The following is an 11,938-nucleotide window of genomic DNA, read 5'->3' as shown; positions in this document are numbered from 1 at the left end:
TAAGTATCAGCTCTCCATTCTCTACCCCAGTCCTCTTCCCTGGTAACCTGTGTTCTAGATTCTAATGCAAAGAGTTGGCTTATTATAATTAGTTCTTATCAGTGAGATCATACAATATTTGTCCCTTTGTGTCTGGCTTATTTCACTCAACATAATATCCTCAAGGTTCATCCATGTTGTCATATGCATCAGGACTTCATTCCTTCTTAGAGCTGCATAATATTCCATTGTATCTATATACTACATTTTGTTTATCCATTCATCAGTTGCTGGACACTTGAGTTGCTTCCATCTTTTGGTAATTGTGAGTAATGCCACGATGGACATTGGTGTACAAATGTTTGAGTTCTTCTGAGTGTATGTATACCTAGCAGTCAGATTGCCAGATCATATGGCAATTCTATACTTAGCTTCCTGAGGAACTGCCAAACTGTCTTCTACAGCAGCTGCACCATTTTACATTCCCACCAGCTGTGAATGAGTGTCCCCATTTCTAGAAAACCTATCCCAAACTTGTAGATTCTGTTTTTTTTTTTTTTTAATGGTGGCCGTTTCGGTTTGCTAAAGCTGCTGAAATGCAGTATACCAGAAATGGACTGGCTTTTAACAGTGGGGATTTATTAGCTTAAGGCCATGAAAATGTCCAAATTAAGGCATCAACCGGAGGATACCTTCTCTGAAGAAAGCCCTCTGGCAGCCAGTTCCTCTGTCACATGGGAAGGCACCTGGCCAGTGTCTGCTGGCCCTTTGCTCCCAGATTTTGTTGCTTTCAGCTTCTGGCTTCAGTGGCTCTCTCAGCTTCTGTGTGTGTGTCCTTATCTCTCAGTTTCTCTGGGGTTTCTCTCTATATATGCTTCTGGGCTTTTTATGTCTTTTATCCTCTCATAATGACTCCAGTAAAAGAATTAAGACCCACCTTGAATGGATGGGACACACCTCAATTGAAATAACATAACCAGTAGGTCCCACCCACAACAGGTCTGGACCCACAGGAGTGGATTAAAAGAACATGGCCACAGAGCAATAGATGATGGGTATTAGGGAGGGAGGGAGGGAGGGAGAGAGGGAGGGAAAGAAAGAGACAGTGGTGTGACAGGATCTTAAAGGTGATGGATCAGGGTATCGGGGGAGGGGGGTTGGGGTATGATGGAATTCTATGTATAGGGTTTGTACTGTTTTCTAACTATTCCTGTAAGATTGAACTTATTTCAAAATAAAATTTATTATTGAAAAAAAAAAAAGAACATGGCCTTGTCTGGAGCACATAACAGCTTCAAATTACCACAGTGGCTATTCTAGAAGCTGTGAAATTATATCTCATTGTGGTTTTGATTTTCATTTCCCTAACAGCTAGTGATATTTTGGCCATGTGTATTTCCTCTTTGGAAAAATGTCTTTTCCAGTCTTTTACCCATTTTTTAATTGGGTTGCTTGTTTTTTTAATGTTGAGTTGTAGGATTTCTTTATATATTCTGGATATTAAACCCTTATTAGATATGTATTTTCCAATTATTTTTTACCCATTGAGTAGGTTGTCATTTCAGTTTCTTGATGAAGTCCTTCAAGGTACAAAAGTTTTTAATTTTGATGAGGTCCCATTTATCTATTTTTTCTTTTGTTGCTTGTGCTTTGAGTGGAAAATCTAAGATGCCATTGCCTACCAAAAGGTCCTGAAGATGCTTCCTTACATTTTCTTCTAGGAGTTTTGGAGTCCTGGTTCTTATATTTAGGTCTTTGATATATTTTGAGTTAATTTTTGTATAAGATGTGAGATAGAAGTCCTCTTTCATTCTTTTGCATATGGATGTCCAATTCTCCCTGCACCATTTGTTGAAGAGATTATTCTGTCCCAGTTGAGTAGATTTGGCAGCCTTGTCAAATATTAATTGACCGAAGATGTGAGGGTCTATTTCTTAACACTCAATTCAATTCCATTGGTCAATATATCTATCTTTATGCCAGTGCCATGCTGTTTTGACCACTGTAGCTTTGTAATATGCTTTAATGTCAGGAGGTGTGATTCCTCCAACTTTGATCTTCTTTTCAAATATTTTTGGCTATTTGGTGCCCGTTACTCTTCCAAATAAACTTTATAATTTATGTTTCCATTTTTGTAAAGTAGGCTGTTTGAAATTTGATTGGGATTGTGTTGAATCTGTAAATCAATTTTGGTAGAATTGACATATAAATGATATTTAGTCTTCCAGTCCATGAACATAGAATGTTCTTTCATTTGTTTAGGTCTTCTTTGATTTCTTTTAGCAATGTTTTGTAGTTTTCTGTGTACACATTCCTTACATCCTTGGTTAACTTTATTCTGAGACATTTGATTCTTTTAGTTCCTATTATAAATGGAATTTTTTTCTTGACTTCCTCCTTGGATTGCTCATTACTGGTGTATAAAAACTACTGATTTTTGCATGTTGATCTTGCACTTTGCTGAACTTGATTATAAGCTGTGTACCTTTGTTGTAGATTTTTTGGGACTTTCTGTATACAGGATTATCGTCAACTGCAAATAGTGAAAGTTTTACTTCTTCCTTTGCAATTTGGATTCCTTTTATTTCTGCTCTAGCTAGAGTTTCTAGAATGATGTTGAATAACAGTGGTAATAGTGGACATCATTGTCTTATTCCAGATCTCAGAGGAAGGCTTTCAGTCTTTCACCAATGAGTATGTTAACTGTGGGTTTTTCATACATGCCCTTTATCATGTTGAGAAAGTTTCATTCTGTTTCTATCTTTGAATGTGTTTTTATCAGGAAAGGATGCTGGATTTTGTCAAATGCCTTTTCTGTGGCAGTCAAAATGATCATGTTGGATTTGATTCGCAAGTTTTTTGTTAAGGTTTTTTGCATCTATATTCATAAGAGATATTAGTAGGCAATTTTCTTTTCTTGTAGTATCTCTATCTGGCTTTGATACTAGGGTGATGTTGGCTTTATAGAATGAGTTAGATAGTTTTCCTTCCTCTTCAATTTTTTTTGGAAGGGTTTGAGCAGGATTGTTTTTAATTCCTGGAATTATTGGTAGAATTCACCAGTGAAGTCATGTGGTCTGGGGCTTCTGTTTGTTGGGAGGTGTTTTTTTGACTGATTCAATATTTTTACTAGTATTTGGTCTGCTGAGGTCTTCTATTTCTTCTAGAGTCAGTATAGGCTGTTTGTGTTCCTAGGAATTTGTCTATTGCATCTAAGTTGTCTAATTTTTGGGCAGACAGTTGTTCATAGTATCCTCTTATGATCCTTTTTATATTTTTAGGGTCAGTTGTAATCTCTCCCTTCTCACTTCTGATTTTATTTATTTGCATCTTCTCTCTTTTTTTCTTTGTCAGTCTAGCTAAGGGTTGATTAATTTTATTGATCTTCTCAAAGAATCAACTTTTGGTTTTGTTGGGTCTTTCTATTGTTTTTTTATTCTCAATTTCATTTATTTCTTCTATAATCTTTGTTATTTCTTTTCTTTGGCTTGCTTTGGGATTAGTTTGCTGTTCTTTTTCTAGTTCCTTCAGGTGTACAGTTAGGCCTTTGATTTTAGTTCTTTCTTCTTTTTTAATGTAGGTGTTTAGGTTTATAAATTTCCCTCTTGGCACTGCCTTTGCTGCATTCCATAAATTTTAATATGTCATGTTCTTATTTTCATTCATCTCAAGATATTTACTGATTTCTCTTGCAATTTCTTGTTTGACTCACTGATTGTTTACCTCCATATATTTGGGAATTTTCCATTTCTCTACCTCTTACTGATTTCCAGCTCCATTCCATTATGGTCAGAGAAAGTGGTTTGTATAATCTCAATCTTTTTAATATATTGAGACTTGTTTTTTGACTCAACATGTGGTCTATCCTGGAGAATGGTCATTGCACACTTGAGAAGAATGTATATCCTGCTGTTCTGGGGTGCAATGTTCTGTATATGTCTACTAGGTCTAGTTCATTTATCATACTATTCAAGTTCTCTGTTTCCTTATTGACCCTCTGCCTAGATGTTCTATCTACTGATGATGGTGGTGTCTTGAGGCCTCCAACTATTATTGTAGAGATGTCTACTTCTCCCTTCAATTCTTCTAGTGTTTGCCTCATATATTTTGGGGCTCACATTGTGATACCTGGATGTAGGGGGCCAGAAATATAGTCACTGGCTGGGCAGCTGACTCCTGGCAATGACTGCACATGGAGGTAAAGGAAGCATGGATCTTCAATGTGTGTTGTGAAATATCCCATTTCTTTTTTCCCACTCAGCTCTTGAGTAAGGAAAGCAATTTCTTTCAATGTAGTTTGCCTTAACTTATCTGGACCTTATACAAACCCCTCAGGTTCTGACACCCCTCTCCAAACAACAGATTGGAGAATTAAAAATATAAGGCATTTCCTTCTGTATACAAAGCACAGCAGCAGATGTGAGGACACTTGCTCTGCATCAGGCACGTGTGGATGCTGAGAGTCTCTACTTGGTACTAGGCAGCTGTAGATGTTGAGGGTACAAAAGGGAAGAAGAAGGAGTTCCCTTTGGACAAGCTGAGTTCAGAAGGGGAAGCAGACTCATTAGCCCTTAACATCCTGGGTGGGCAGTGAGGGGGAGGATGCTGAGGAGAGTGTTGGCTGAGACAGGGTGCCTGGCAGAGTGCAGGTGCCTGTGCATTCATTTTTGCCTCACCTGCACACAAATTTGGAGGAATGAGGGAAGGAAAAGGCCTTTGGGTAAAAGTGTGACTATGAAACTTGAGTTACAGCTGGAAGGATATGTAGATTTAGAAATAATGTGAATAATTCATTGATGAGGCAACTGTGATGGTAACTTTCAGAACCAAGACTTGACCCCAGATCTGTTTGACTCTAAATCTCAGGCTGTTAATCACTAGGGAAAAAAATAAACATTTCAGAGAGATTTACTCTGAAAGCTATCTGTAACAGTAAGTCAGGTCAGGCTTCTACAGCATCTGTGAGCGGTGACTATTTCTGTTGGAAAGGACATCTAGGAAGAGTGAGCACCGTTCAGACCCTAGGTATGTTGTAATTCAAATTATGAAGGAGAGGAGTATGTGGGAATCATGCTCTGAAATTTCCTGGAGCCAAGAGATGCATGAAATGTCTGGGGCTACAATGCAATTCTTCAGCCAGCAAGTCAGTGTTTATAGATCACCCGCTGTGGGAAGAGTGGAGCATGGACTTGGATGTGGTGAAGATACACCCAGGAATCCTAAGACTTTGGCCTGGTTTATTTCTGATTTTGTTCCTCTATATGTTTTCATTGCCAGGAAATCATGACATGTTGAAGCCAGAAGTCACCTGCTTAATTATCCACAGGTGAAAGAGCCTGGCAAGTCTGGATTTCAATTCCAGTTCATACATTTACAACAGTAGGCAAAACACCATTTCCCCCTCAAAGGGTCAGGGATATGGAATAATTTGCCCAAGGTTGCAGAACAAGTACATGATTGTTTCAGCTAACTCTTTCTGCTTAACCAACCACTCCTGAACATAGTAGCTTAAAGTATTAACCATCACTTATTTAGCTCACAAGTCTGTAGTTTGAACAGGGCTCAGCAGGGAAGGTTGCTGTCAGCTGGCACAGCTTGGCTGGGGGCTGGAGGATTTATTTCCAAGATGGTATAATCACTGGGCTGGCAAGTTTGTGTTGGCTGTCAGCTGGGATCTCAACCAGGTTTGAGGGCCTGGGGCCCGAGTACCTTTCCACCTGGGTTGCTTGGGATTCCCCACACCATGGTGGCTGGTTCCAAGAAGCTGTAAGAGGAAACAGACAGTTTCTTAAGGTCTGGGCCCAGAAATTGGCACAGCATTTGTGGTAAAGAAATCACAGAGCCCAGATTCAAGGGGAGGGATAGTAGAGACCACCTTTCAGTGGAAAGAGTGTCGAAGAATTTTGGCCATATTTTAAAACTGCCACAGTAATGAATCCATTACATTCTCTCATTTAATCCTAAAATGAGATAAGAATTCGTATTTTTGGATCTCTTTTATATCATCTGTTAAAAATGGGATTTTATTAAGTAATTCAGCTGTGGCCATATTTTTCAAGTTGATGGTTATGATAGTTAATTTCATGTGTTAAGTTGATTAAGTTATGGTGTATAGTTGTTTTGTCAAATACTGGCCTATTTGTTTCTGTGAAGGTATTTTGTAGATAGGATTGGCAGCTACAATTGGTTGGCTGCATCTACAATCAGTTGATTTCATCTACAATCAATAAAGGAGAAGTTGGAGATCTTAAAAGCCAAAACTTAGGGTTTCAGAGTCAGAAGAATTTCTTCCTCATTTTCAACAATGGCTCTTGCCAGAATCTCCAGCGAGTCAGTTTTCCCTGGGGAATTTGGACTAAGGACTTCATCATCACAAAGTTTTCAGCCCTATGGAGTTTGAACTTGCCAGCCTTCATGGTCATGTGAACCAATTGCTTATCATAGGATCTTTTTATATATGTATGTATGTGTGTGCGTATGTGCATATATATAGTCATTTTTGTATACACAAACATACTCAAACATTTCCTGTTGGTTCTCTTTTCTGAAGAACCCTAATACAATGGTGGAGATTGGATTCTAACTCAGCTTGGATTCTAACTGAATCCTGTTGATATGTTGTCTTAATAGCTCTGTTCATCCTCCACACATAGTGGCATTTCCTTAGTTCAGACCACCATACCTCCTTATATACTTGCAACAACTTCGTAACCTGGTCTTCCTTTGTCCCATCTATCTTGTTCCCCTATAGACTGGCCCTAGCTCTGCCCACCCACCCTTTCTAGAGGGCAAAAAGCATAGTTTTGATCTCCTGCTTATGATTCTTCAGGGCTCTTTCTTACCCTCAGACTGGAGCCCAAGCTCTTTCCTTTCCCTTAACTTGGTTACTAGCTCTGTGTAATGTTGTCCTAGCCTACTCCTCAAGTTCAAAAACATTCATGTTCCCTCCATAATTTACATTCCAGAAGTCAACATTAAAAATTTCCCCTAATATTTATTAACCCAATCATAATGCTAAGTGTTTTACAGATATATTTTCTAATTAAAATTTCAGAACAACTCTATTAGTTAGGCTTTCTTATCATATTTGAATCCAGGTGTGCTTGATTAGGAAGCCAAGATCTTAACCTCTATTGTAAACTGTTTCTGCTTAAAGTTCTCCAAAATCACAAAGTTCTCTCAGGTGTCTGGGATTTTATACTTGCTATTTCCTCCCTGTTTTAAACCTTTTATCTCACTAACTTATACTTGTTTTTCAGGTTCCAGCTTAGACAGCCCTTCCTCCAGAAAGATTCCTCTGATTCCCTAAGACTGGCTTAGCATCCCTGCTGTTTTCTAGTATAATATCCCACCTTATTCCTATCCAGTACTTTTCATTTTGTATTGAAATTGTCCATTTGCCCAAGTCCCTTACAGACTACAAATTTGATTGTAGAGACAGCATTTTGACTTGACTTTCCTCATCTGAAGTGAAAGGTATTTCATTCCAACCTCCTCACAAGTTCTCTTTGAGCTTTCATTATTTACAAGGATATGAGTGTACTGCCCTCTTGCCCCTACATATGCAGCCATATACCCAAAACTGGACCCAGGTAACAGAGTTTGTAATGGTGGGCTTTGCTGGGGTGCATGAAGCTCACTTTCTCTTCTTCACACTCTTCCTCACCATGTACCTGTTCACCGTGGTGGAGAATTTGGCTATTATCTTGGTGGTAAGTTTGGACCACCAGCTATGGAGGCCCATGTACTTCTTCCTGACCCATTTGTCCTGCCTGGAAATCTCGTATACCTCGGTCACAGTGCCCAAGATGTTAACTGGTTTTATTGGGGTGGATGGGGGAAAGAACATCTCCTATGCTGGCTGCTTGTCCCAGCTCTTCATCTTCACCTTCCTTGGGGCAACTGAGTGTTTCTTACTGGCTGCCATGGCCTATGACCGCTATGTGGCCATTTGTATGCCTCTCCGCTATGGGGCCTTGGTGTCCTGGGGAACATGTATCCATCTGGCAGCTGCTTGTTGGCTGGTGGGCTTCCTTACACCCATTTTCCCCATCTACCTCATGTCCCAGCTGAAATTTTGTGGCCCCAATGTCATCGACCACTTCTTCTGTGATGCCTCACCTCTGCTAGCCCTGTCTTGCTCAGATGTCACCCTGAAGGAGACTACGGACTTCCTGGTCTCTTTGGCTGTGCTTCTGGCCTCCTTTTCAGTAATTACTGTGTCCTATGGCAACATTGTCTGGACACTACTGCATATCCGCTCAGCTGCTGAGCGCCGGAAGGCTTTCTCCACCTGTGCAGCTCACCTGATTGTCGTGAGCCTCTTCTATGGCACTCTCTTCTTTATGTATGTCCGGACCAAGATGGCCTCCTCCATGAACTTCAACAAGGTGATATCTGTCTTCTACTCCATCGTCACGCCAATGTTCAACCCTCTCATTTACAGTCTTCGGAACAAGGAGGTGAAGGGAGCCCTGGGCAGAGCCTTTACCCTCAAGTCTTGGAAGGGGCAGTGAGGAGGCAGGTGGGGAAACCAGTTTCTTAGCACTGGAAGTGAGTACTATGGAATGGAGCATTGGACTTAGTTAAAGTAAAATGCTAAGCTGCTATAACAAGAGAACTTAACTATAATATAGCTTAAAGAATGAAGATTTTTCTCTTTCTTGCCATAGTCCAAGGTGAGTATGCCAGGTTGGTGGGTGGCTTTGCTCACCAGGTGCTCAAGAATCCAAGTTCCTTCCATCTTGTGTGGTTATCAACTCTTAAGGTAGAAGTTGGCAATTGAAGGTTCATGGGACAAATCTGGCTCACCACTTGTTTTTTAATGGCCTGTGAGCTAAGGATGGTTTTTACATTTTTAAATGGTTGAAAACAAATTAAAAAAAGAACATTTCATGACACATAACAATGGTAAAATTCAAATTTCAGTGCCTATAAAACAAGTTTTATTATAACATGAGAACAGATTCATACCCATATGTATTGTCTCTGACTGCTTTTGTGCTACAGTGGCAGAGTTGAGTAGTTGCATCAGAGACCGTGTGACCCAAAAAGCCTAAAATATTGACAATTTTCCTTTACAGAAAAAGTTTGCCAACACTTAATCTAGGTCCTTCTTATAATTTGTATGGCCAATACAGGACTGCAACCATTTCCAGATCCCATTGGGCAAGAAGGATGGAGATAGATGTAGCAATCATCATTTCCATTCATCTCTATTGGTGAGAACTTAGTCATAAGGTCACATCAGATTGCAAGGGTGATAAAAATATTTCCTAGCTAGGCAGTCAGATGCCCAGCCGCAATCTGATGATTATGGAAAAAGGGAGGACAAATTTTTGTGGACAGCCAGCGGTTTCCACTACAGAATAAGACCCCATATTCAGAGCTGATTTTCCATGTAGCCCACACATTTATCTTCTTTGTATCTACATTCACTTATATGAAATATAGAATGACCCTCCTCCCATATCAAATGGTATTTTGAAAATTGATTTAAGAAGATCTTTATTGCAAGAGAGCTCACTCAATATAAAGTTTTAAAAGACTATTATAATTTAAGTAGTTCTCAACACGTATAGAGTTACATTCTCCAGGACATTTATAGTCATCATTTGACTGTGGATTCTATAAAATACAGTGTACAGAAGAGGAAAATGCTGACTTGGGATTGGGTAGGGGGAAGGACAGATTTTCTTTGATGCCGTTTCTCAATTGGCCAATAAATGAGCAGTTTACATTATGATGCCCCTCCTTATCACAGTTTCACGGCCTCCCACCCCTACCAGTATCTTAGCTGTTGCATTTTTCACAGTTAATGGAAAAGACACAAGCACACATTTTGAGAAGCATTTCATTTATAGAGAATTATATCAGTAAGGTGCTTTAGGTTCTTTTGGATGACTACAAGATGCAAAAACAGTGCAAAGGTGAGAACCTTTCAGGATCAAATATAAGTAGCCATCTGAACAAAGTAGAAGTAGATACTTTCAGATGTCTGACCTGAGGAAACTTGAACCCAAAATGAATCTGGTTTTCAGGTTTCTGGCAGATGAGAAAGAAAGAGAAACATGGTGGGTTATACAGGTCTCATTTATGGTAGCAGGAAGAATTTAATTCTAATACAGAGAGTGTTTTCTGGATATTGAGAACAACTCCATGGAAAGTGTCAGTAAACCTTATTATTTTAAGTGTCTTGAAGGACAAATGTATGTTTTTGAGATAAATTAAATAAAATGATAAAAACTCTGCAGTATACTCTTAGAAAGAATCCTATACACATGACTATGACTCCTGCTTTAATAAAACATGGTATAAGAAATTAAACTGAACTCCCCTCCACCATATTTATGTGTGATTTTTTTGTATTACAAAATTAAAATAATCACACCGTTAAAAATCTGGGGTGCTGATGGGGTGCAGGGTATATGTAGATATTGACAACCAAAGTGTTTAAAGCCATGACTAAGAGCAGATCAATCAGCAATGAAGATAAGCTATGAAATCATGTCAGGGAAAATGCATAATTTTGTAAGTAGTGAATTTTGGTTAGTACAATTACTTTTTTATGGGGATATCTTATACAGAGTGAAGCAAGTCATGGGAAGTGTTAATCTAATGTAGACACTACTTCACTGATACCCAGTGAGTGTCACAGGAAGCATTCCAGATATAAACAAGACTTATTAAGGCAGAGTTCTGTAAGGAGTGCTGCTTGTCTCATTTTGTCCACTCTGGGTAACAGGATCTTGACTTAGTTGTTAGTTAGGGGTTATCTGCTAACCATTCTAGAGCAGATTCTTTGACTTGGGACCGTGAGAATGACTGGATCTATACTCTGAAGTCTACCATTATATATAACCATTATCAAAGCCTTTGATATGGGTCTAGTTCACTAAGGAATGAGGGCCCATTTGGACCCTCTTCTGTGGCTCCACGTTGTTCTTATCTCTTGTACCTGTGCTGGGATTCACACTTCTGTTTTCAGGGTTTTTAGTCTTTGTTAGTCTCTTGCTTTTCATATTTCACATGCCACATTTTTAGCAGTTGATTTCTCAACTCAGTATGTTTGTCCAAATGTTGACTTAGGCTGCAGGATGCCACAGCTCTCTGTTTCTCTAAATTGAGTCTTCTTTTTGTCAATATCATTGTTTTTCTTTGGTATTTTGATTTTCATTGGTCTAAATAATATTCTTGGCGAGACTTGGCAAGGTAGGCACATTTTAAGCTCCTTTGGTCAGGAACTTAAAATGAGACATGTTGTGTAACACCAGAATGTGTGCCATCCCTTTCCAAGGAGTAGGCCAGGAGCATTATCTTTTAATTAATTGATGCCCAATATTTCATGGCTCCATTAGCATCCTCACAGTCTCATGGAAGTGGTGGGGCTGCATTTAGGGCAGACTTTGCTCTGGTGGCCACTCCACTGGGTCTGTGACAGTCACTAGTCCTCAACTACTCGAAGGAAAGCAGCTAGCCAGAGTGGGTACAGGCCATTTACTTCTTATGAAACAGTTTTACCACGGATATATTTAGTCTGCTCCAATCAGGGTAGGTTGGAAAGGTTAGACCACAAGCTCTTTGGAAAGACTATGCCTTAGCCTGTTGGAAGTTCCCTCTCCGTAGCCTAACTTGGAGCAAAGGTCTCATAAATGTTTCACTTATTCAGCAATAAATCAGGAGATCCCAGTTTTGCCACTAGGTATAATTTTATTGAATTATTTAACAAACACTTATTTAGCCTTTCCTAGGTGCCGGGTGCTATTCTAAATGCTTTATAAATACTAATTCATTTATTGATAACCCCGCAAAGTCGGTTTGGTTATTATCCTCCTTTTACAGATGAGGAAACTGAGATACAGAGATGCGAAGTAACCTGTCCCAGGTCAAACAGCTAAGTAAATGGCAGAGCAACCTTGTTTATCTGAGTCTTACCCTCTGCACAACGATGCCCTGGGTA

The 11,938-nt window shown here is 39.4% G+C and overlaps 1 protein-coding gene across 1 annotated transcript; it reads left to right on the top strand.

Moving 5' to 3' along the window:
- Positions 1-7,541: 7,541 nt before the first annotated feature.
- Positions 7,542-8,495, top strand: LOC119535757 (olfactory receptor 6Q1). The gene has a single exon (XM_037838073.1). It carries the CDS (start codon positions 7,542-7,544, stop codon positions 8,493-8,495), a length of 954 nt encoding a protein of 317 aa, XP_037694001.1.
- Positions 8,496-11,938: the final 3,443 nt, after the last annotated feature.

The sequence above is a fragment of the Choloepus didactylus genome, chromosome 6, assembly GCF_015220235.1.
Source record: "Choloepus didactylus isolate mChoDid1 chromosome 6, mChoDid1.pri, whole genome shotgun sequence".
NCBI lineage: Eukaryota > Metazoa > Chordata > Mammalia > Pilosa > Megalonychidae > Choloepus > Choloepus didactylus.
The sequence above is the reverse complement of the archived record's forward strand: the minus strand, read 5'-3'. Positions and strand labels throughout refer to the sequence as shown.